At 38.5% G+C, this 25,729-nt stretch overlaps 1 protein-coding gene across 1 annotated transcript; it reads right to left on the bottom strand.

Moving 5' to 3' along the window:
* Positions 1 to 1,437: 1,437 nt before the first annotated feature.
* Positions 1,438 to 25,718, bottom strand: ABCB10 (ATP binding cassette subfamily B member 10). Its single transcript, XM_057368418.1, has 13 exons — positions 25,539 to 25,718; positions 18,143 to 18,343; positions 17,560 to 17,762; positions 15,791 to 15,925; positions 14,290 to 14,436; positions 13,413 to 13,548; positions 10,122 to 10,217; positions 7,429 to 7,638; positions 7,121 to 7,200; positions 5,229 to 5,409; positions 4,943 to 4,986; positions 3,452 to 3,486; positions 1,438 to 2,865 (listed from the first exon to the last, which is right to left on the bottom strand). The coding sequence occupies exons 2-13, from the start codon at positions 18,303 to 18,305 to the stop codon at positions 2,574 to 2,576; spliced, it is 1,722 nt and encodes a 573-aa protein (XP_057224401.1). The 5' UTR covers positions 18,306 to 18,343; positions 25,539 to 25,718; the 3' UTR covers positions 1,438 to 2,573.
* Between the last annotated feature and the right edge of the window lie 11 nt (positions 25,719 to 25,729).

Raw genomic sequence — 25,729 nt, 5'->3', positions numbered from 1 at the left:
AAACATCACTGTAGGCTGCAATACCTGCCAGAACAACTAATGAACAAAAGACATGAAACATTCAGTTCTACTGCAAATATTTCCTGTAACCYATGTAAATACAGGAATAAAGGGGCTCGTAGTGCTCATGTAAGGAGAAATTACATGAGTAATGATTAAAGATTCAAACCCCTTTAAACACATGAACKGGTAGTCAACACTGAAATGAAACATTGAGTCAAGAGCAATTTTGGCATAACGTACAACATATGTAATAAACATCTGGATGTAATTTTATTTTCATTCTCTAATGTTTTCACTATATTCCACAAGGCAGCACTAAAGGCATGATGTAGGTTAAGGTTTCTCCTTTTGTTTCCTTTCTTGGGGAATTTTTCTTTCCCATTTTTGTTGCTGGGATACACTGATTGTCAGGTCATCCTTTTGGTGGCTGGGCAATTGGGGAAGACAAAGAGAACCTACACCCCACCCACCCCACCCAAAGAATCTCCCTGGGCACTCCTCCTTCCTGGCAGGTTTTTTTTTTATCCCTCTCTTTGGAGTGAGGGAAGTTCTCGTGGCTTGGGGAGGGTGTGTGGGTGTGGGGGTGTGTGTGTGTCTGTGTCTGTGTGTCTGTGTGTGTGTGGGGCGGGGGTACGTTCACTTCCTGCTCTGCTTGGCTCGGGGGAGGGAGGGTCGGCCTGCTGCCTGTGGGGCAGAGCTCACCTGCAGAGCCCAGCATCTCCGGTCTTTGGTTCCTGTTTGCTGCACTGTGATCTTCTTCCCCCGTGCCTTGCCGGGGACCCCTGGGATTCCAGCTGCAGTGGTTGAGTTCTGCTGCATCCCATCTGCAGCTGCAGGATTCTGCTTGTCTCTTTGCTTATTTGGCCGTTCTGGGGTTTCTTGCTGTCCAGAGGAGCACCGAGATCGGCGTTTTCCACGGTGAATTTGTAGAAGAACTTTTTCTCCGTCCACCTCTGCCGGTTTGTGTCCAGTGTTGGCCATGAGGGAGATCTGAACCTAGCCAGGACCCGCGCCACAGCGTCCCGTGCAGCTGCCGGAGAATCACCACACCCGCCCTGCCTGGCTGGGAGCCAACAGCGCCCTCTGCCAACTGGGACTGTAACTGCACCAAAGGGGAGGGTGTGTCTCTGTGTGAGGCTGTCACTGGGTTTGTGGTTGGGTTGGTTGTTGTTATCATTGTTGTTACTTGTTTCACCTTGTTATACATATTAGTAAAAACTGTTGTTCCCTTTTACCCATATTCTTGCCTGAAAGCCCGTGATTTTCAAAGCTGTAATAATTCGGGGGGGGGGGGGGGGGGGGGGGGGGATCATATCCACCATTCCAAGGGGGATCCCTGCCTCCATTGGCAAGCACCTGTCTTTCAAACCAAGACAAGGCACTAACATTTTAAGCTTGCCCAGTACTAACTATTTCAGCTATTGCCAATAAGGTCTTCCAGCAACAAGTTTTCCTAGCATAGATGAATTTTAATGTGACCTGAGAAGTTTCTAAGCTTTTTTAAATCACCTTGTGGGGTTTTGCATCTTCAGAGATTCTGCTGAAAGAGACTCATCWATTAGAAACATGAGGCAAACTCTTCACTGCCAAACATATCCYCCTGCAGTTATTCAAATTAATGTAATGCTGTTATTTTACTGGTTGTCCTTGAGGTTGTTTACTAGTTGTTTCTAATAAAGTGGTTAGGCAAAATTCATGTTTTCTATCACTGAAATTTTAATTGACAATAGAAAACTTACATATATCTTAAAAAAGGACAAACACATATATGGGAGGGCATGTTCTTTCAGATGTCATCTCAGAAAGGAAGTGAAACTAAAGAAATGGGAAAATAGAAAAGGGAAGAAAATGCATGTAAATTTTAGATTTTCCTATGCTGACTTCRTATTATAATACACTTCCTTTGCCCTTAGGTAAAGTCAGTTTTTTTGTTTGGTTACTTTTTTTGTTGCATTAATTGTTTTATTAAAGAACTTTCCTCCAACTCATGCCTTCATACTCTCCGAAATGTGATTTTATATGTAATTCTCTACAGGAACTGTAGATGGGGATCATAATCAAGTTCAGAACACATAATGGCATTTCAGAACAAATGGTAACTGGAAGGACAGTGCAGTGGAAGTCAGACAGAACTTTCAAGAGTATTTTAGTGTCATGCATTTTGAATTCCAACATTTTAAGACTACTGACAAGCACAAAACACAAGMGTTCCTTGGAAAGAGAGAGACAATGATATGAAAATGATAAGATTGTCATTTAATTACCTTTAAAATACTGAATTTACTTGATAATGGAGCACATCTTCATACAGTGCATTACAGCAAACAAGATTCTAGACAGTCTAAAAGTAACACAAAGCAGAGAAATCTGTGCACTGAAATTATCTCAGYGTGGCAGATATTTTTAAAAGTTACAATAGTTATTAAAAAGCTTTCAATAAAAAGTTAAAACACATTAAGTTTCAAAAGAATATTTCRTACATTTTGGAAAAATATAACATTTACTTTACATAACTGAAACATAAGTTATAGTCTTTGTAGTTTGTAAGTTTCCMTTATTCATACATTGTCTCATATATTTTCTTTTAATATATCCTTTTCTCTGGATTGTAAATCTAATGCACAAGTATCATTGTTCTGAAGAAAAGCTTGTTTCTGCATTARTTTCCTGAAAAGTCCATTTGGATTTGCAAGTAGTTCCTCATGTTTCCCACATTCAAGAATTTTACCCTGGCCAAGGACAGCAACAAAATCAGCATTCTGAATAGTAGAGAGACGATGGGCAATAATTAGGACTGTCCTCCCTTCCATCAGCCGGTCCAGAGCTTCTTGCACTAGATACTCATTTTCAGCATCCAAAGCACTGGTAACAAATGGGGTAGGGAAGGGACAGAGGAGGATACTTGTTATATTATGACAGGTTGGTTTTGCATGCATTAGGGTTATTTTCCCAAAACTGCAAACCCTCTCTATTGCTGCAGAAGATGAACCACTGAAACTGCAGGAAATTCTTGTGAACATGCTTAGTGCTCACATCCAAGTTTTTGGCATTACATAGTCTCATATGCAAAAATAAGCATGAAGAACTAACACTAAATTAAGTCAGTGGAAAAAACCCACTTATGCTGCAGATTAATCATCTCACCAGGATCTAAATTTAAACTAAGGATACAAAAAGGCTTTAAGTAGATGTTTCAAAGTCATGTTACATATTACAAATTTAACTACATGAAAAATTACAACACAATGTACCAATTATCCTTTCAGCTTTGCATAAACAACTTTTATCACAGGTCTCCTAACCAAATCACACATTATAGAAGGCACTTTTTTTGTACGTGGAGAACAATAAGGGGCTAGATGATTTGTACAAGATCATGCAGAGAAAGAACGAGATAAAGCTCCCAAATTACATAGAATTTCTAAGTTTCAATTTCTGTCCTTCTTACCTTGTTGCTTCATCTAACAGAAGAATTTTAGGATTCTGAAAAATAAGGTAATATTGGTTTTAATAACAATTAAAACATGATCTGAATATTTACAGCAATAGAGAATAGGATTTGCATTGCTTAAAACTCCAAGTACGAGTACTTGCTTTATCAAAAGAACTGAGTGTCATTCAAAACATTACTTCTAAGAAATGTAAATGCTAAGASGACAAAACAGAAACAACACTCCTCCATTTTCAGATTTTCCAAACTAAAGTAGCAGAATGCTATTCCTAGATAACCATTTGAAAGATACAAACTAGTGCCTTGTCGGCACTGTGGCTGTTTCACAGAGGCTCAGCTACCCTCTGCTTGCTGTCAAATTGCTTTATAAAATCGTCTAATAACTAAAAGTAACAAAMCCCCATCAATAAGCAGTATTTCATCCACAGATAAAACATGTAGTACTTAAGAACTACTATTTAAGAACTTCTCATAATTAGATTATTAAAAAAAATTGCCAGCACTCAAACCCCTTAGAAGAATTCACTTCTGAATTACACTACATAACCCAAACTTCTTTGATAAAGTTGAGAGTAAAAGCTTTAAACTTTATCTGGGACAGAAGGGACTCCACTGTACTCTGACTACCTCAGTATATCAATTACTCATTTATTTTTTACAACCTTTTTTCTTCCACAAAATAAAGTCTCTAATCCCACAAACTGTATAAAATGCATGACTTTCAATACAATCAGCTTTTCAGCATCTGTGGTAAAAGAGAACTGGTATAATAAAATTCCTATTAATCTAGTAAAACTGGGCATGCMAGGATGCTAGAGACCTGTGTGGACTAAAATGAATGTAAACTGGGTTTGGCAAGGATCAAAACCTCCAGCTGAGCATCAGCACCAAACTGCCCCCCTGCAAGGCTCTGTGGCTGTCCTTGAACCAAACTCTGCCCTTCTGATCCTCAGAAGCCTCTTCAAATTTGTGCAGCACAAAGCCTGCCCTCAAGTTGATCCATACCAATCTTTGAAGAAAAACATGACAAATATCATGTCTGAAGTATCATCTTGCCTCAAATCTAGACCATGTCCCCTCAAAGGTAAGACAAGGCATCTGAAATACCAGTAAACTGCAACCCAGAAAAATTAATCCAAGAATGATAGAGATCTGGACACAGAAGTGTCATATTTGCGTTTACTAGCACCACATTCTTAAAGTCTTCCTTTATCCTTGACCTCATCTTATGCAAGTGAGCCATTATACAATGATTTGTATACAAATGGCAAGAACTACCAAAAAACATGGCTGAAAGATAGAAAGAAGCACTGACATTAAGTAAATAGTTATTAGTTAAGCCATTCAGCCCTTTCAAACTTCATTAACATAAAAGGTACAATTTTTCAAGATTTTTTTCCTACCTCTTCCATTGAAAACCTCCTCCTTTTAAATCCTTCCTGCCTCCCCCCAAGAAGTAGTTAAATAGTTGTTTGGCTGCTGGCTTACCTTGAGCAGAGCTCGAGCAATTGCAATTCGTTGCTTCTGTCCACCTGGGGGGAAAAACATCAGTAAACTGAAATAGGAAAACAGATGTCAGGTAATTTTAACTGAGTACCTGCGCTCAGCAGAATTAGGCCCATGTACTTTAGGGGAGAATGGAGGTGAAGGGTGGATACTTTTAATACTTATGGCAGGCTATGACTTAGAGCTAAAGGTGGTTACAAAAAATGATGGWATTTTTACACCACTCTATAGCATCAAAATTTTTAAAATAAGCAACATAAAGACATACCTGAAAGCAAAATGCCCTTTTCTCCAACTACAGTGTCAAACCCTTTTGGAAAATCTCTGATAAAACTGTTAGCATTAGCTATTTCAGCAACTTTCTGAATCTCCTCTGCTGTCACAGTAGAAGGATCCTCTGCACCATAGGCAATATTTTCAGCAATAGAACAGGAGAAGAGAATCGGTTCCTGACAAATACATAATTAATAGGGTAAATCTGTAATTATATGCATGTTTTCTATATTGCAAATAACAAAAATCCCACYTACAAGACCCCACTTACAATATCCATATGAAGAATATGCAAGCTAGAGTTAATTGAATTAAAAACTAATAAAAAACCTTCTCCCCTAACACCAAAATGGACAGTGATGAYCAATTAAAAATTAAGTTGCTTTTCTAACTGACAAAACATAACTCTCAATTCCTAGTATTTTAGAAAGCGTTTAGGAAGAGCTATAGATTCAAGCATCAAAAACCCTTCCTTTGTACTTTRCCACATACCATCATCTGGTATGTGGAGCACCTCTCCTGTGAGGGAAGGCTGAAAGAGATGGGGTTGTTCAGCCTGCAGAAGGCTCCAGAGAGACCTGATTGTGGTGTTTCTGGACTTAAAGAGGGACTATAAGAAAGATGGCAATAGACTTTTTAGCAGGGCCTGTTGTGACAGGACAAGGGATGATGGTTTTAAACTAAAGGAATGTCAGTTTAGATTAGATATAAGGAAGACTTTTTTACAATGCATGTCGTGAAACATTGAAAGAGGTTGCCTGGACATGTGGTAGATGCCCAACCTTGGAAACATTCAAAATCAGGCTCATTCAAGGATGGGTCTCTAAGCAACCACATCTAGTTGAAGATGKCCCTCCTCAATGCAGGGGGATTGGATTAGATGACATTTGAAGGTCCCTTCCAACCCAAACTATTCTATGATTTGCAACAATGATGGTTTTTTTTTCTTAATCTCTACATAGATTTTATGGCATTTAGTTTATTTAATTTATATTAAAGCTTGCAACAGAGAACTGTGAGATTGGACAAATGATGTACAATGGGAAAACGTCTGAAACCAGGTAAGTGAACTCTGTTTAAAAAATAGAGTGATGTTTCTTTAATACCAGTATGATCTCCTACTGGTAATTCAAATGAWTTTTTCAAAAAGAAAAGTGCTAATGTGCCAACAGGAAAATAATTTTTTGCACAAAAGCTTTTGGTAGCATTATTACATCAAGATGTTGTTTTTAAATACAATAAATATCCAGCTACCCTCATGCTTTTAACCAGAACATCAGCCTAACAGTTAATTGCACTACRAAGTATCTGTGGAGATGAGGGAATGAACATTTTAAATGATAAAATGGTTTGTTTTTAAGACAGCATTGATTTCCAGAGTTTSGAGGTTGCTAGGGAGGTGGCACTATAAGATTAAATGCCAACCGTGCTGTATTTTCATACTTTCCTAATGGAATTCTGTTTTCCTGGAAACTACTCAGAGCACAGAAGGTCAGTTTTTTTAATGTCTGTGTAAAATATGATTGTGTGACTTCCATCAATACAAAAGACAAGTGTTAAGSTTTCTGTTACTTTCTTCAACAAATTATAGCAAGCATTAGGTTGGTCATCCCTACACAAGTTACAGCAATGTACCTTCCAGTCTCCACATGCACACTTCTAAACTAACATTTTGAATCTCTGTGATTATGTAAAAACAGACTACAGAATACAGGAATTAGCTCTAAATACTTATTTTTAGAACAAAGCATGTGCAACAGCAGTTATGGTGAGATGAAAGGATTTCACTGAGAAGCAAGATTATGTCATTTTAAAAAGGAGGAAAGTGAGGAAAAACTAGTTGATCACAAAAATATTTCATTCATTTGGAATTCTTTCCTTCCTTACCTGACTTACTGTTCCAATCTTTGTCCTGAACCACAGTGGATTTAATTGACGGATATCAAAGCCATCAATGGTGATAGTACCTTAAGTCAAGAAACAGTAAAAACAAGCCTGTTTGACATGTACTGAAACAACAGTCCCTAAGGAGTCACACACTATRTTGGTGGATCAGAAATGCAAAGCTATGCAGGCACTACCACAAGCTAAGAGGGAAGCATAGACCTGCAGCACAGGAACCCCAACTGTTTATGAGATTTATCTGAGATGCAAAGCATTAATTGTCGCAAATGAGGGCAACACACAAACCATACCTGAGATGGGATCATACAGCCGCAGGAGAAGGGATACAATCGTTGATTTCCCTGTTCCACTTGGGCCAACTAGAGCCATAACAGAGCCAGCTGGAATGGAAAGGCTGAAATCTTTGAAAATTGATGTTTCTGGACGTGTTGGATATGCAAATTCAACGTCTTTGAATTCCAAAGCACCTCTGAATACATCTTTGCCTAATGTGATTCCCTCTACATAAAAAAAAAAAAGAATAAAGTACAGAAATGTGAACAGAAACAAAAATTAGCTCAGCCYTCCTTGAACTTGCTTTACAGACACTCAACAGAAATATCTATATCCACATTCAATCTATGGGTAGCTGCAAGCCACAATTCAGGACCACAGTGGTTCTATTTCAGCCATTTCAGCATGGTTCACCAATCATTCCTGMATGCAGTTTCAGGTTGCTCACCAGCACTGAATCTGTTGACTACCTGCAGCAAGAGGGAGAATTTGGTTCTTGCTAATACCTAATCACGAACAACAATCACTTCTCATAGAATTATCTGAATTAGTAAACATACTATAAACAATTTAAGCTTTGTTAATTGGGAGCAATGAAATAAAAAGGCATTGGTAAAGGCCAAAGTCCTGTTATCATAGAACACAAAAAGATAAACTTTGCAAATCATTTACTGAGCCACAAAAGTCATCTGAAACACCCTCCTCTTTGAACAAGAATGATTCCTGTCACTGGAATAAAGCTACTGCTAGGTTTGTTGCACTAAACAGCCTTTTTTTAGTTTTATTTTTTCCTTTCAGTAGAAARGATATTTAATAAATTCAAATACCAAGCAGAGGCCTAACTCTTTGGCAACATTTTACTGAAATGAAAATTTCAGTTTGTGAAATTTTCCATGAATGAAACCACCATGAATGAACAAATACCAAAGTTAAATAAAACCAGTTTTTTTCTGGAACACGGCATTTGATTTAAATAATTATCTTAATATCATTACTAGAAAAAGCTGATAAATACTTAAGACAAAAAAAAGAAAATTTCTTCAAGCCTTATTAAAACCCAGTCACACATATCCATACAAAGCAAAACTAATTGGACAGTGGGGCTGCATTCCCAAAGGGCAAAGTTCCCATCAGTTTTGTGAAAACTGACCGTACTAGAGCAATAACCGAGTCATGTTTGTTCGTGCTAGAGAAACACAACTCAAACCCTTAATTCTTTTCAGATGCGGCACACAAGTGACTCCCAACCAGCCACAGCACATGGTAGCACATGCCAGTGTTTGGTTAAACAGTAACTGTGGATAGGAAACAAAGACATCCATCAATAGCAATCAAGMTTTCACTAGTTCTGCTTTAGTTTTTTCCAGGTTTCCATTTCTTCTCCAAGCTTTTAGTTTAATGGTAGTAGCATTGAAATGGAAAAGGCAAGAGYGTACAATTCTAGATTCCTTGCTTGACTGTAGTCTATGGACATACCCACTGTAACTTTATTGTTTCCACAATGGCCTGTAAACCTCCTTTTGGGAAAAGAAATGTATTCGCTAAATCCCGTGCTAGCAGCACAATCCTTATTATTACCACAGGTGCAAGTAATCACTGAAGTCTCAGTTCCAGTTATTGCAMAGTCTATTCCATGGCCCAAAACACTAAAACGTACTGCAACACAGGAAGTGTGCTACCACAAGTCCTTCCTCTAAATATTACTGTAAAATATGTCCAAAAAAAATGTGAACAGAAACAGAAATTAGCTACATAGCTGTGTCTTGTTTGGATTCTAGACACAAGAAAAATTACTTGTTCCTGAGATATTTGTTGTCACCAGCAGCAACCAGACTTCTGCAAAATTAAAACCTTTCCCTCCCTAAATAAGGGAGAAATGTGGGTARTATTATTGTGAGGAGAAAGGTGCAAATCACTCCAAAAGCAGCACCTGCTGTACTTGTACATCCCCCCTATCCCAAGAAGCAGAAGTCCCTTTATCAGTTCTACCCTTTATTTCTTTTTATTCCCCAGTCACACTCAGTCTCTGATTCCTATAGCAGAGCAACTCAAAAATTCAGTTTGKTGAGTGTTGCTGAAAGGCCTCAAACTGCATGTTTGCAAGTTAGGTTTCAAAGCAACATGGCTTACTAAGGACTGGTTTTCATTGGATCAGTATGAAATGTTTAAGCTTGAAATACTCTTAATGAAAACCACCTGTTTTGAGAGCTTCTCTTTTCAGACTGGTTATTTCTCAGCCATTAGAGATGAGCATGGTAAGCCTTTCAGTGGAAATATGAGATATGGCCATCTAGAGCTCCTCCCTCCTCTCCTTTTTCTTCTTTTCACTCTTTTCACTCTAAAGYTGAATCAAGAGGAAGTGGTGATGACATAAAAAAAATTCCAAAAAGCTAGAAATGAGTATGTCCTCAGTCACATAACTTTGAAAGTAATACGATTTAAAATCATATTCTGAATTAAATAAATGAAAAATAATTAAACCAAAGGTAACTAATTAAGCCAAACTTTTGGCTTCTAAGATCTTTTATTAAAGAAAATTTTCATCATCTGTTTCGTACTTAGGTAAAGTCAGAAGGATTATGACAGTATCTAGTTTCTTTGAAAAGAATGTAAGTCAGTACTACTTTTAAGTATTATACACACCCTTCTAAAGTATTGCTGACCCATAAAAGAAAATCAACCTTTAAACAGTAACAAACCAAGAACCCACCATTAAATGGAAGTTGGGGCTTCYTTTCAATAAGTTCCCAAAGACGTCCACCAGCACCTAGTCCTTTCATTAGCTCAGAATAAAAGGAACTTAGACCTAAACAAGAAGGAGAACAGTATTATGCATCCATACGGAATGGAAGACATAGAGAGATAAAATTAGCCTTACACTTTTCAGTAGCAGCATTGAAGAATCAAATGGATAGGGGATCTTTTATTTCAACAAAATGCTAAATGTGTTCAGTTAAATCCTATCTAGTCTCATTTGAGAGATACAAACAACCCTTTTTCACCATTCTTATTTATACCTGTAAAACAAATCTGAAGAAAAGAAAATATTAATACACTTCAGCTTGTGTATGCCCTTTTTCATTCACCTGTCAYGAAGAACAGCATCCAACTTTTGGAAAATAGCTTTGCATCCAACCAGCTGTATTTCCAGATCATTCAGTAGAACAGAGCATTCTAAATGCTCTTCTTTGTCAAATAGGTTGACACTAGTAATGGGAGCCTGACTGAATCAGCCAGAGCAGAGAGAGAGCACGAAACCTAAGGCTGAAATGGTGCTTGAGAAGGTGTGTGGAGAATGCATTATGGAAAGAAATGTGTCTCCCATGCCAGTATGCTTCAAACATTACTGGAGAAAGCAAAAGCTAAGAACAAGGCCTGCACATAATATTGGGTCCCAGCTCCTTAGCAGCTGTGTGAATCATCTTGAAGGTAGCTTGGCTAAAGAGCTTCTCAGCTGACATAAACACAGAAGCCAACATAGAACTAAAACTGGAGTAGCACATACAGATAAATTGCCCAATTTCCTAATTCTTTGCATGCCTTTCAAAAGAAAGACAATGATTTCATGACCTTTGAATCCAAACATGTCTCTGTTTGAGACAATGTTTTCAGAGAAAAATGTTAYAGAGTAAATGTTTCCTCTGAAGTGAAAAATTTGATAATTTTTTCCCATCAGTATGAAGAAGATGTTTGGGCAAAAGTGAATAGAAAAATASTTCATTAACAAAACAAGGTGCCCACATGACACAGATTAAGGAAACTGAGTAACTGTTGGATATTTAAGACTCAGGAACACATGCCGCCCCCCCCCTCCCCCCACAGCTGCTCAGCAGGTGGTATGGAGAAAAGATGGCGACTCCTGTCCTGGGGGAAAAAGAAACAAAAGGAAAAGTCCACGTGGCTGCTCAGGCAACAGTGGAAAAACCTGGAGCAGTCCTCTCCTCACGATGGATGAAACAGAGGGCTCGGTGTGCTTTTCTGTCACCGGCTTGGCTTCTTCTGGAGTCCAGGATGAGACGGAGCGGTGCCACTTGTCCCCGCTGGCCGCCAAATTGCTCCAGAAGAAAAATCACAGGAGCCACAGAGGGGGTGGCAGTCCTCAGAAAACTGTTTGCCCAAGCTAACAAACCCAAGCTAGCTAAACTGCAACAACATAACTCCCCTGCAGGCAGCGAGCAGGACTCCCACAGCACTGAGCTGAGGTCCAAAAGCAAATGACTGCACAGCAGCCCYGGCTTTTAAACTGCCCGCACCACCCCTGTCCCTTCTTCCGGGTCAGATTTGAAGGCACAGACATCTTTTGTGCATACAAGCTGGCGTAATATAGGAATACAGGATTGGCACAACATCAACCAAAAACAGAATAAACATACTTATACAGTAAAATGCTTACAGTGTTACGAGTTATTTCAGGAGGGCAGAAAAACCAAGGTATACATAAAAATATGTATATAAAAAATATATKAAAAAACACATATATATAAAATTGGTTTAGTAGTTTATTTTTTCAGAACAACAAGCCCAACTCACGGTCACGAGTCTGTAAGTATAGGCAGGGCATTTCATCATGCTACTGCTAAGGACTATCTGAAAGCTTGCAGTGCTAGCCATGGTGAGAAGATGTCTGATTGGAAAAAAGAGCCAAAGCATCTGCATCCTAGAGCAGGGCATGGTAGGGGGAAGGCATAAAGCCTCACAGAGCAACTTCAAACTCAAACACTGATGTTTGCAAATTCAACACCACTCATTAAAAAAGCATTAAATAATATGGACAGCAAACACAAATTAGAAAATGTTTTTCATTTTCATAACCTGCGCTCTGTGTTCGGAAGAAAACACAGCAAACTTACAACATAAGGGGGCAAAGTCACAGATTATGCAGTGAATTTCACAGTTTATTGCATCAACTCCTGTATGTATTGATRACATATATGGAACAGACTTGGCAATTGGAAGATTTACATGCCTTGCAGGCATCTAGGAAGGTAGGCCTCTTGTGCAAGACACCTCTGTTTCAGAGTCTCCCTGCGAATGAGCTSTGTGCAAGGCTACATTTTACAATAATCTGAAGTAGAATTTAAAAATACGTTTTACAGCAATTAAAACTGAATTCAGTAGTATTTTTAGCAGTGCTTCTCATCTTCATTTATTTAACATTAACTTGTCCCATGTTTTCAAAGTGCCAGGTTTCTCTCCATTGACCAAACTTCAATGATTTAAGCAGAGAACAAAGGGGGCTGGTAGTTGGAATGGGTACCACTGGAATTCTGATATACAAAGAAGCAGGTTTGTTAAATTTTGCCCTCAGGCATATCTTTGTGGTCCCCATGCTATCAGGTCTAGTCTTAAAAAAGAAAAATACAGGCAAGTGCATCTGATATACTCCCAGTATATCAGAAGTAACAGACACATTTTAAAGAATGCTTCCAATAATTTGCCAAACTTTTGTGTACCTTATCTTCATTTTTCCCTGYGTGCAGTTGTGAAGACAGCTCTGTCAAAAAGATGAACAGCTTGTTTCTGGACCAGCAGATTACAGAGTGTGAGCTTCAAGGAGTCAGTCAGTAAGGAAAACCACAAGGTTAGCATCAGAATGCAGTATTCTGCTGGCACTTTGTTTACTGTTTGAGTTCAGGACACTCCACATTGAATAACTGCCTTTCTAAATAGAATATGCCTGACACAGACTCACATATTTTATTTATTTACATGATATGGCAAGTATAATTCAGACTTAAAGAAAATAAAAGTAATATGTACTTTCACATGCACACACTGAAAAAAAATCCTTTTCTTTTGGGGAAAAGGAAGGCTCATATTAAGTTATAGATTTTTATTTTTAGTAACTTTTAAATAAAAGTAAGTTATGAGTTCTTGGGAACTTCCCTTAGAAGAGACTTTTTATGAAAGCCAGATCTTTTAAGAGCTTTTTCCCTCCTATCCCTATAAGGACCATAATGCTTTATGTGAAGTGAAGAAAAATTGATTTCCCATTCCATACCTCCGATGCTTATTCCAACCCAGAAAGCATACATTAGGAAAGACGAGAGTTCACCAACTGTCATGTAGGCACTGCCCATTAGTAATCCTCCTTTGTATAACACTGAGAGAACAATTAAGTTTCCAGAGAGGCCTGTCTAAGGAAAAAGAGAAAAAGGCAGATTTTGTCACATACATCTTACATTTCATCCTCTAAAATATTCTTTCAGAATTTTCCTTTTAATAAAAAGAGCTCTCATCCTGTAGGTATCTAGGTTTTTGGAGGACTGAATTAAATTCAACAATTCTAAAGTAAAGCCAGACAACAGGCAGCCASACACCCAGTGGCATTGTGCTATCCAATAAGTGTTCAAAAACCAAGCAATTCCTTTTAGGCTTTTTTTCCTCAATGTGGAAAAGAACATTAACCATTATTCTCAACCATCATTACCAAGGAGGAATTAACGGTCTGCAGTTATATTCCAGTTTTAAAATTCAATTAAACAGTTATGGAAAAACGCAGTCCAAGCCTCCCTCCCCACTTCCCTATGCATTGATGCTTCTCTCATTGGGGAGCCAAACCTCTGAAATGCCAAGGGTAGGGGAAGGTTTCCACTGGTTTAATTCCTTCAACAGAAGGTGTGGCCTCGGATAAGTAGTCCCCACTATGGGGTGTGGGGCAGAAATAGAGGCTTTAAGTGACTTTATCACACCATTTTATCTCAATATGCCGTTTCACAGCAATTTAGGCTGATTTAAGCCCAGTCTTCTCACAGTTTTATGTACGTTCAATTTATTCTCACTCATTTACTTGCAGATTTCTAAATATCATTATGAGTTTTAAAATAATTGACACTTTGCATAACACGGTTGGCGTACTTTCATTAAAATATACTTACTGCTCCGAAGAAGCCTGCCCGAACTAGTGCCTCTTTTTTAGCCAGCTGTAGCACATAATCAACTTTATTTGTGTATTTTTCCATTTCAGCCACTTCTTGTCCAAAAGCTCGAACTGTTCTGATGTTTCCAATGCGCTCTTCAGCTAACTGCATTGAAGCATGGCACAAAACAGATCCACAGAGACACACAATTTGAAATGCTCACATTACAGAACATGTGAAAGTTAAACCAGTATCACGTCACTAATTTACATATCTGTGGATAACACAGAAAAATTTCTCATGCCTTTCTCACCCTATCCAACCCCTCTCTTTTTAAAATTAAAAGCAAATTGCATGCCCAGGAAGTTTTTAAAAAACCTTGATTGTCTTAAGTGTTAGCAGAGACAGAAAAATAAAAGTAGGGTCAAAAATTTTGGTGTCARCAACACCCATAGGGAAATTACTATTCACAATAATTTGCAATAACAATATGGGAAGCGAAAAATAAAGAATATACTGTTCCATACTAAATAACGAAAAAAAGCGTGCAGTTATTTCCTGTAACAATTCCACTCCTTTGATCAAAGCAATGCTGGGAATTAATTTAGCCCAACTACTAATGTCTCATTTCAACTAAGTACTTTTACTTCTAAACAGCAAAGTATTAATTCTAAAATACTTCAATTGCAACCACTGTCCACTAATAATGGACAATGTGATCATTTTAGAAAAAACAAGGTCCTCTTTTTCAAGTAGAAGTATGACATAAAAATATAATTCTTCTCCATCCACCATTCAGCCTCAAAATTTGAATGGAACACAAAAATTGCTTGTTCATAYGAGTCCCACACCTGGTTTACAAAGGTTTCAGCTTCCTGCCAACACAGTCTGAGGAAGATACACAGAAGAGAGCTAATCCTCCTTTTGCACGGTCCTACAAAGGACATCCCAAGTTTGCAACAGCTGACAACTGTGACTATTTTAACCAGAGCTTTCCTAATGTTTTTCTATGTTTTATAATGTTTCCCCACCCTAAGCCTTTGAGGAAGTGTTTAAGAAACAGGCCCCATAAACATTTAATAGCTGACAGTAAGGCCAAACATCAGGGATGAATTCCAAGAAGGATTTGCTAGCAAAAGAACCATCCATGTAGGATGCTTCTTACAGCTTCAAGGTCAAAACCGTAATCCAAGAAGTGTTTTTCAAACCAAATTACACAGTACTCCATAGGCTGATTTTTTTCATGCCCTCACAAAACTAAAGCCTAACCTCCTTATCATTTCCTACACTTCCAAATTCTCAAGCCCTTGTATCTCTGCATTATACTGTTATGGACAATGGAAGCATGGTTGTTTTTGAGATCTATGAATAAATGCTACTGACATCTACCTTTCACACTACTCAGGTGCAAAACCACAGGGTCAGAATGAACAGTACAATTGTCTTCAGAAGATCTGTAACTTCAGATATATTAACATAAATATACTAGAGCAACTTTAAAGTTAACAAGACAGGTTACCTGTGTTGCTTCTGCAAGAGAATCTTGAGTCATTTTAGTAAGCYTTCGCAAGTATCTGCCATAAATCACAGCCAGGACAGCTAAGGGTGGCACAATGCTCAGAACAAATGCAGCAAGGCTAGGGGACACAAAAAACTAGAAGAAAAAGGTTTTGTCAGAATTTAGCATTCAGATTAAAAATCATCCCTGGAGTACTAAAGTGCAACTTCCCTTGCTACTTTTCAAAAACAAGTAGCAATTTGATTTAGTGCTGCCATGCTTTCATTTATCAATTTTTTTTCCAGGCAAAATATCCATTCTTCCACAGCATTTGGGAAGTATCCCATGGTTAGAACAAAGGACTATAAACAAAGCTGTCTGGATTTAATTTCTAGCTTTCTCACTGGTTCACTGTGTGGTCTTAGTCAAGCATCTTAACCTGCCAGTAAACAGGCCTAGCAGGAAATCTCTTGGGGATGGTGAAAGACATAAGCTATTATACAGTTCCTAAAGTGCTTTCATAACCATTAAATAGATGGTGTAACACAGAAACTCTGAGCAGAGAAATATCAKACACTACTTTTGGGTAACTGAGGAACAGATGGAGCCAACAGTACTCTATAGCACCCCAAATGGGTGGAAGAGTATATTTAATTTACTGCTGCAAATCTTATCACTTATAATGATCATCATTAAAGCATCTAGGGGTACTCTTCATAAGATTTATTGAAATTAGATCTAATGAGTTTTAATTTCAACTTGCTTTCTATACTGAAAACAAAAATCTCCAGAAAAATCCAAAATAACATAATTGACAGGCTTTGTAATTATTTCACGCTAATATCTTCTTTCTGGGCAAGCATTTATAGTCCACCTCTTACCATTGTCTCATGGCAATATTTTGGAGCAGAATGCATTAAGTAAAGTTATCTCATTTAATCTATGGTAAGAAAAAAACTTAGACTCTCTTTGTAAGAGAGTACAAAAAGCCATGATTCTTATCACTGACAAACTATTAAAACTTTAAAGATTCACTGTGGAAATTATTAACATTTTCTAATAATGTCAATATTGGAAGCTTTTTTGTATGAGGAGCTCTTGTGCTCCTTATGTTTTCAACTCCAGGCAGACAGCAGAAATTACTACACCTTCATTTAAGATAATTGAAACCAATGCATCTTTTCTCAGATTAGCATAAAAATATTAATGCCAAAAAAAAAAGACATCAGATTTTCATGTAAACCAACTGACCACCAAGGAATATTAACTGATGCACTGCATTGAAGCCTTCATTAACAAGATTCCTAAATAAATATATTCCTTACTGACAGACTAAAGCAGAAAGACTAATGCTTGTAAAAATCCTCTGCACTAATTAGATATGCAGTGCTGCCTTTGCTTACCTAGGCTTTAAGCAGAATCAACCAACTTTAACGATTTTTATTTCAGGCCCTTCATTCTGTATTTTACCTACAACCATGGAATGCTATCACTGATTTTAGTATCTTCAGTAAGAATGAAATTCAGCTATTTGCCTACTGCATTTTGCTTGGTAACTTTCGGTAGAAACAGCAGTTAATTTCAACCCTTCATCCTCCAGATTTCRCTAGTGAGTAAACATGAAGTGGCTACAGGCACATCACCTATTGCAATGATCTCTGCATCAACCAATGAAATACACTTGTACCCAAGAGCACACAATTGCTCCTGGACTGATTCACCCTCGCCTAATAGAACTGAAACAAATGGGAAACTACAAGAAGTGTCAAGCAAGTAAGAGACCAYCATACCATCATTCCAACCCCCACAGATGCTTGTGTTCCTGCTCTGAGYCCATCTGAAAGGTTTTCGGTCACTGAGCGGCCCAAGAGGGCTGTATCTGAAGATAAGCGGTTTATCAACTCTCCTGTTCTGGTCTTGTCAAAGAAAGCCATTTCTTGCTTCAGAATAGAGGAGAACATTGTTGCTCKCAAACGTTTCACAATTCTTTGTCCTGTCAGAAACAGAAGCTGGTCAACTACGGCACACAAGGCTTTACATAGATAGCAACAATATAAAATAACACAGGATTGCACAGCATTGAACAAGACACATCAGAGGATTTTAATATACCAGAAGGGAGTCACCAGAAGAGAGTCTGGTAAGATCTGTTAGATGAAATCTTTAGGATCTCACCAAACAGTAAATAAAAATTAACCATCGTTCYAGCATACTTATCTTTGCGCAGTTAGTTTCCCTTTGTTCTGGTAAAAGACACTACTGATTCCAAGAAGATCTCTTGGCCACTGCCAAGAATTTAYTTAAGATCATTAGATATCCTGACTGCAAAAACCCTAAGTGACTCTCGGTACCATGTTTTGCTTTTGTTTTTACCTGCAGTCTGCATGAGGTAGACACGAGTAGCATTAGCAGCACCACCACATAAAAAGATTCCACTCAGCAAGGCACACAGGTTGGTCAGGCTGTCAGTGAAATCCTCACTGGGATTTGTATAAATAATGTCAATAACTTTCCCCATAAAGAAAGGGGCTGACATAGTAATGACACTGGAAACTGCCAGAAAGCCAACAGCAGCTGAAAATCAASAAGAAAAGGAGAGTTATTTGAACTTACAAAATCATTAAAAGCACAAATCAAATGATTTTTCACTTGAAATTTCTATTAAACTTGCAAGTGCCAATTGAAATAATCAGCACTCTTTCACACCAGTTCTGAAAGGGGTATTTTAAGCCACTGTATAMATTAATTTAGGCAAGGCACATTTTTAAGACCCTGAAAGTTTCTGTATGCAATCACAGCCCTGGAATTGCTTCTCTTGTCTAATCTTCAACAGCACCATCCAATAAGGTTAACTTTTCATAGACATCACCCGTAGGGAGCATTGACAGYTACCAAAATCTGACACACAATCAATCCTTCAACTCCCGTTTATTTTGGGTTTCATTATTCACGCTTGTTATTATATAAAAGCTTCYATTTGTCTCTTTTTGAGATAACAATGGACTGAAATAAAGATCTGACCTGAGAACTAGCTAAACCATATGATTTTATTGGGAGAAAAAATAAAGAAGAACAAAAAAATTTTATTTCCTCTTGACTGATAAAATTTATAAACATTCATTTTGTTTTACTCTTTACTATTGTTGGTCTGAAATAAAATAGCATACGTTTTAATTAGAACTACATCTGCTGATGAGCAGCGCTCTTGAATYCCAGTTGCAGGATCACCCATGKAACAACCTGTGTTGCWMTTTGAAGATGTATYACAAAGGATGAAAATCACACTGGGCCAAGATTAGCCTTYTGAACTTAAATCTGCAARGAAACTTCTTGAGCCAAGAATACAGCTTAATTTGAAAAAGGCAAGCCAAGCTTGAAAGTCTGAGAGCTAGAAAAAAACCACATCTTAATTGAAAACTGAACAAACTTGATATGAAAACCACTGAACCACAACAAACAATGACATTTATACAGCATAATTTTCCAAGAACCAACCACACACTTAGAGAACCRTTCATAAGATTGCTACAAAACTACTAGCAGATAATGCCTTTGAAGACAAAAATATATTGTGCTAAAAGTCCTGAAGTTGCCTGAATTTCAGTTCCATTCTACTGAGCTTCTCGTATCAATCCTATGATGAAGACAGGAGTCAGCCCCCCAGCAGAACACTGCTGTAAGCAGTATTTCTATGCATRTYTGYAGCCTGTGTTTCTTATTCAAGATCKGTTGGCAATCTTTCCCAGCCAGGCCAGCAAGCATGTGAACAATACAGGATTTKGATTTTTAACTTGCAGCTATAGAAACAATAAGAAACCAGACCAGAAAAACTTTCTGTTGCAAACTTATGTGATTTATGCCATTCATAAGGATACTATTTACTAGCTAAAAATTCATGAATGACTTTACTGTCGGGCTGGCAGCACTGGTGTATTCAAGCYGTGAAGCAGCAGGGAAAAATCCAACAAAACCCAGGTCATTTCCTTTCAGGAAAAAGCTGGTTGGTCTCCAAGGCAGCTGGAGATGGACAAAAGCACTGATTATAAGCACAGTACTGTATGRCAGCTCAGTCTCCATTARTTCCAACTATTTCTCAGTTACAGATGGAACAGGATGTATGAACAGCAGACATAAATATTCACAGAAGGAARAGGACTGTATGGCTAAACCCCCATATGTTTCTGTCTAGTGGCTTGGATTTATCTTCAGCTCTTCATTCAAACTAGCACTAGGTTTCACTGCAATTACTTCCAACAGCCTTAACTGAATGAAGAGCAAATACTAGTACCTAAAGCAAACYGAAAACTACCAAACTAAGCAACATACCTGTCTTAATTAACTTAATCACAAATCACATGCAAAAGAAGGTTCCCAAACTGAAACTCCCATGTTAATCATACCAGCAGACCAATTAGAAAATAGCACAGTTACCAAGTGTCTGCTCTTTTTTTGTTTGTTTTAAAATGTTRACCAGTTGAAAAAATAGGAACCGGCAAGCACTTGTTCCATCTCCTCCTTCAAAGGATCTGTCATGGTGATAACTGGCTGAAGGGAGGAGTTCGATGTGCTCAGCAACCAGATATGAACACTTCAGTGACACTGAAGGGTGTTGCTGATAGAGAAAACAGGTCAGAGTAAACTCTATAGCATTAGTTTCACATGGCTTACTCTGTTACCCAGAAAATTACATCAAACAAAATGGTGTATTATGGAAGCTTTATTTTTTTAAATAATTTTTTGGTAAGCTCTGAGATGACAATACAGCAAATGTGAGGCAGATCAGCAGAACTTACAAAACTAGGACTTCAAAGCAGCAACAGAAGCAATGACAAGACGAGCTGGCTGCAGCAGCAGCTGAGCAACCCCTTAGAAATATTAGGTGAACATTTTGCTTGTTCATTTGCACAGAAATCCAGATTGCTGCACAAAGTGRTGCCTTTATCACTGTTAAGATCAACACACTCTGTGTTGATCTTAAGGCTAAGGGCTTGCTTCTTGACAGCAAACCTGCAACTTCTTTCGAGGACAAGGAATTGTTTGCCAACTGATAAACCAGGATGTTTGCAAGCAATAACTAGGCAGAGCTATCAGAAACCTCTCTTCAGAATGTAAATTAAGTGACTCCAAGATTCATGAATTCATTTTCTACAYACAAAAGCACCACCAAGACAGTGAATGTTTCTAATTTTGCTGGTTCTTGCCTGAGCAMCCTTCTCACCCAGTATAGTATGTGGAAGTGTATAAAGACAAAAAATTACATGCAAGCCTGTTTGGAGAGGGGCTGWTTTAAAGACAAATACATAAGGATTTTACCTCAGATGAACTAAGATCATTGAAGCCAATCAGGGATGAAAGATAGAAAAATGAGGTTTTGATGATATCTGGCAGTGCACAATAACCCAGCAACAGGTCACAGTAGCTAGTTTTTACTATTCCATAAGCTATGGATATTACCTCCTGAAATCTTTTAAKTATTGTCCTGGTTTCATTTAAAGATGGGGGTCTGATTGATCAGAAGCAAGTTTTGGATTTGTAAGAAATATCCTTCTACCAAGTAATGTCCTAGAAATATCCTTCTACTTATCTAGTAATGATGAATGTCTGTCCTTTACCAGTTATCTGTGTAGTTTTATTTAATACCCAGGGATTTTTGTAGTTTAACACTGACTGGCTTTCAACAAGGGCATTTGGAGTGATGAATAACACCCACCAYGTTATCATGTGCATTCAGAGAGATCAGGCTCTTCAGTATGGGAGAAAGATGCRCTGGTAAATTTTGTATTTGTTGGTCAAGTAAAGGYCATTTCATTTTGGTGGACCCTGGTTCACCATATTTTTGGGTATCAACCCTGCAAAGAGTCAGCTCTGCAAATACTTACTACAAGATAAAAATCCTCCGGAGTACACTGTAAGCACTTGAGGATGTTCTGTATAGTTTTAGGTTAGGTATGAGTGGTGTGGTTTTCCTTCTGTGTTAAATTCATACATGACACCTACATTGTATGTATTGTGCAAAAACCTTTTAGAACCACCCTCCTTACACTGTGTTACTGTGCTCAGGAAAAAACCTACAATTCACAAAATGCTAGAAGGCAACAGAACAGGTTTACAGGAGAGATTACGGTTTCTTTTTTTATCATGCTTTTAAGAGTAAAGCATTTAACTTGTTCATATTTACCTTATATAGAAGCCAGTCTATGTCAGACCAACCTAGTTATTACTCTTTCTATCTTCACAATCCACACAAATAATGCAGCAACAACATTCYCCAAGGAAATAAGCTCTAAGCCCCKAACYGATCACAGTGATAAGCAGCTACTGTTTCTGCAATGTCTYACTCAAGTACCCTTGTTAACAGTTCACCACCAGTTTTAAAACAAGCAACTGTCACCAATTAGCCACAGAAAAAAAATTCTGTGATAAAGCTACAGGGCTGCTCAGACCTTTTGTGAGTTTCATACCAAACACTGACAAAATGGAAAGAAAAACTAGGGGGAGAAACAACAAAAACCAGTTAGCCTATATTTYATTGGCACATTGCACATGGGAAAACACTCCTACATAACATGTAAGTCACGCCTACATAGGTATACATAGGAATTACGATTTTAAAACCACAAGAATYGCCCTTTAAAAAAATTCAAAGTTCATCGCCTGGTGTAATTTTAAAGTACAACAAAATCTGATTATGAATAAGGCTCTAAATTGAAAATTTTGACTTCAGTGAAAATTTTAATTCATAGGAAAATAGCTGTTACAAATTTGCAAAAAATTATCGAATAAAACTTATGAAACAACGTTTCTTGAATGCCTCTAAAGAAGSCAAAACCAAAYCTTCCTACTCAGCACAGAGGTTTTMTACAGGGAAAGGCCACACTTTGCTATAGGATTAAAAATTTCAGAGTTCCTTGTGCTCTTTTACTATTCAATAGAACTATTGTTTCCTTGGAGTGTGGTTTGGATAAAGTGCAACAGACAGATTCTCACGGGGAGAAACAAGGAAGTAGGAGGAAATAAAAAGGATCGTTTTGAAAAGGCATTTTTSTGGTCTCACACACACAGAGCAGGATTTAATGGTTTAAACAATGGCCCTGTCCTCTTCCCCAGGAACTGAATTTAACTGAAGATGCAGGTTTACCTTACCTGACCACACCAAATCAGCCAAAAAATTTCTACAATTACTTCTCTCCTTTGTTAAACCTGGGAGGTATTGAAGCATTTAAAAACTCCTGTGGTCACAAAACTGTGGTCACTAACAGAGTGAATTCCCACCATAGTATTTAGGCTTCTTTTTATCACTTTAATTGCAAACCACAAAATTTAACACACATGTCCCATTTAAAATACATTCATAGCTCTACCCCACTCTAAAAGTAACTGGTCATGAAATATATTACACTGACACTTCTTTTTTTTGTGACAGTATGACATTTGATAGATTTATTTTCATTCCCAGGAGTCTCCAGAGGGTCAGAAGCTCCTTCTCTCTTTCTGCAACATGTGCTGCTTGCCAGCACACTGGAACTSCGGGCCAGGGCACACCTCTTCTTCCTGAGCCCTTGAATGGTGATGAGGTCCTGCCCAGAGCAAGATGGGACCTTCTCCTCTGGTGCCAATCACAATGGGAGCAGGTCACCTTCACCTCTGTACTTGTGCCTCACCAGCTGACACCGAGTGCACCAAGATGGGTGAAGTTCRTCTTGCCCAACTTCCTCATAAATCATCCTCTCCTCCCWCTGTCTTCCACTGTCCTCACTGCAACCACTTCACATTCTGTGACTGTGAATTTCAACTCACAACAGCAGGGAGCAATCACGACCCTTGCCAAGTGGAATTACAGAAAAGGTACATAAGCACTCCACAGTGGTACACCCCTATGTTACCAGCCACTGGTTCTATAAAATAGAAAAAATCCAGAAGACCTCAACCTTCCTGCAAACTAAATAGCACCTGTAGACCTCTGAAGAGATCTCACAGCTTTTGTTTACTGGTTATGTGAACTTGAAGAGGAAATTAAATGTTTTTTCCCTTGGTTCATTGTTTCATATAGTGAAACCATTAACCTTCTGCTTTTTTTGAATGCAGGAAAACCAGACATACCAGGTTTTTAAGGACTAGTTTCTCAGTACAAAGCTGCAACAGGAATAAAATGCAACACATTTTACACATTTTAGATACAACGGGCAGATGCAGTTTCCCTACAACCACCTACAATGCATTTTACCTATATTTGTTATCCCTGCACTATATAATGACGAAATGCATTTTCCTTGTTAGCTTTTCCATCATCCCACCTAATTACAACAATTTTTTTCCCTTAAGTCAGGTGTCAGTAAAGAATTTTCATAAATTCACTCCCCTCCCAGAATGAAGGCCAACTGAACACTGAGAAGGAGTTACTACATTTACRTATTTTTTCCATCCTCATGACTTGATATCAACAAGTTGTTGTGTTAGGGTTTGTAAAAAACTTTAATTCAGGTCATTTTGTTATCTCAAAAGAAAAACTGCATGCAGCTGATTTTTAGTAACTGTGATAGCTGATTTACTTATCTAAAACCATCAGCAGACTGCACAGATTAAGGATAATTTGCTCTATTTCAAAACATAATTACAAACAAACATACGATGCCCTCACTGTGATAAACACGCTGACAGCGAGTGCCCAGTAAAGTGAACCAAATTAAATTTTCAGTTATTTAGAAGGCTTGGATCTTAAAAGCCATCCTTAAAAGAACTGATGTATCTATCTCATTACATATAATGGGAAAACCACAGACTTCAAAAACCTCATTGTAAAATCAGCAGGTAGTCTAAAATTTATAAACATTCATTTGGATCCAAATTATGCTGGCTGGACAATACCAACATGTAATGAAACTCTGTAAGTATACAGATGAATAAAATCTTGTGCAAAGTGTTTTGTATTTCACAAACCACCTCTTTACATGTCTAACTATCTCATCTCATCTCTCTTCTCTCAAACACCATTCAYCCATTCCATGAGAAATACCTATATTTTCTCAAAGCACTACAGGCCTCACACATGATAACACACATGCTATCTGCCAATAAAGATACCTTAAAAACCCAAAACACATAATAATTTGATAAGGTTTTCTTCCCAACAACTATTATCCTATAAACCCATGGGAAGCAATATCAAGAAAAGTTCATTTATACTCCGTTGAAAATATCCATGTTAAGGGTGTAATTTATACARCCACAATGTTTTGACTTCACCGTATAGACACTAGAAAAGAAAAAAATTTCAAAACACCTTACAAATGTTTTAAGAAAAAAAAAAATATTGGGAGAGAGAATTCCAATCTATTAAAAAAAAAAGCTTCATATTCGCTTTTTTACTTCATTCATAGAGTCTTGGGCCCAAATTTATTGCAGGTGGATTGCGAAGCCAGCACTGAACATACACAGAGGCATTAAAAAAATGGAACCGAGTTCTCTAACTCCCAAAACTTCTGTCTTCCCTTCAAAAACCAACAGATAAAGAGACGGCAAAGGGAGAAGAGGGGGTAGAATGCATGTTTTTAGCTTTTCCCACTTATTGGAAGGATCGCTCAGAGATTCCACGCTGTGCTGGGATGCTGCCAGCTGGACCGGTTCGCCAGGGAAACACGACCTTCGTTCCGGCGGCRACAGCCGCTCCTCGGATGCACCCCGGCCGCACACCCCGGCCCCGGCAGCCCCTCCGGGCGGGGCGCCCGCCGCCCCCTCCCGCTCGGGCAAAGCCCCGGGGCGGCCCCGGTACCTGTCAGTCTCCAGCGCTCGGGGTGCGCCAGGGCCAGCAGCCTCCGAGCCTCGAAGCGCGGCGGAGCGCCCACAGCCTCCCGCGGTGGCTCCGCGCTCGCCGCCGTGCTCAGGGAGCGCGGGGCGCCGCCAGCTGCCGCCGCGGCGGGGAAGAGGCGGCGGCAGCACGGGGAGCCCGACGGCAGCGGCGAC

This window comes from Malurus melanocephalus, unplaced genomic scaffold (assembly GCF_030028575.1).
Source record: "Malurus melanocephalus ecotype Western Australia unplaced genomic scaffold, MMel_1.1 scaffold_92, whole genome shotgun sequence".
Taxonomy (NCBI): domain Eukaryota; kingdom Metazoa; phylum Chordata; class Aves; order Passeriformes; family Maluridae; genus Malurus; species Malurus melanocephalus.
The sequence above is the reverse complement of the archived record's forward strand: the minus strand, read 5'-3'. Positions and strand labels throughout refer to the sequence as shown.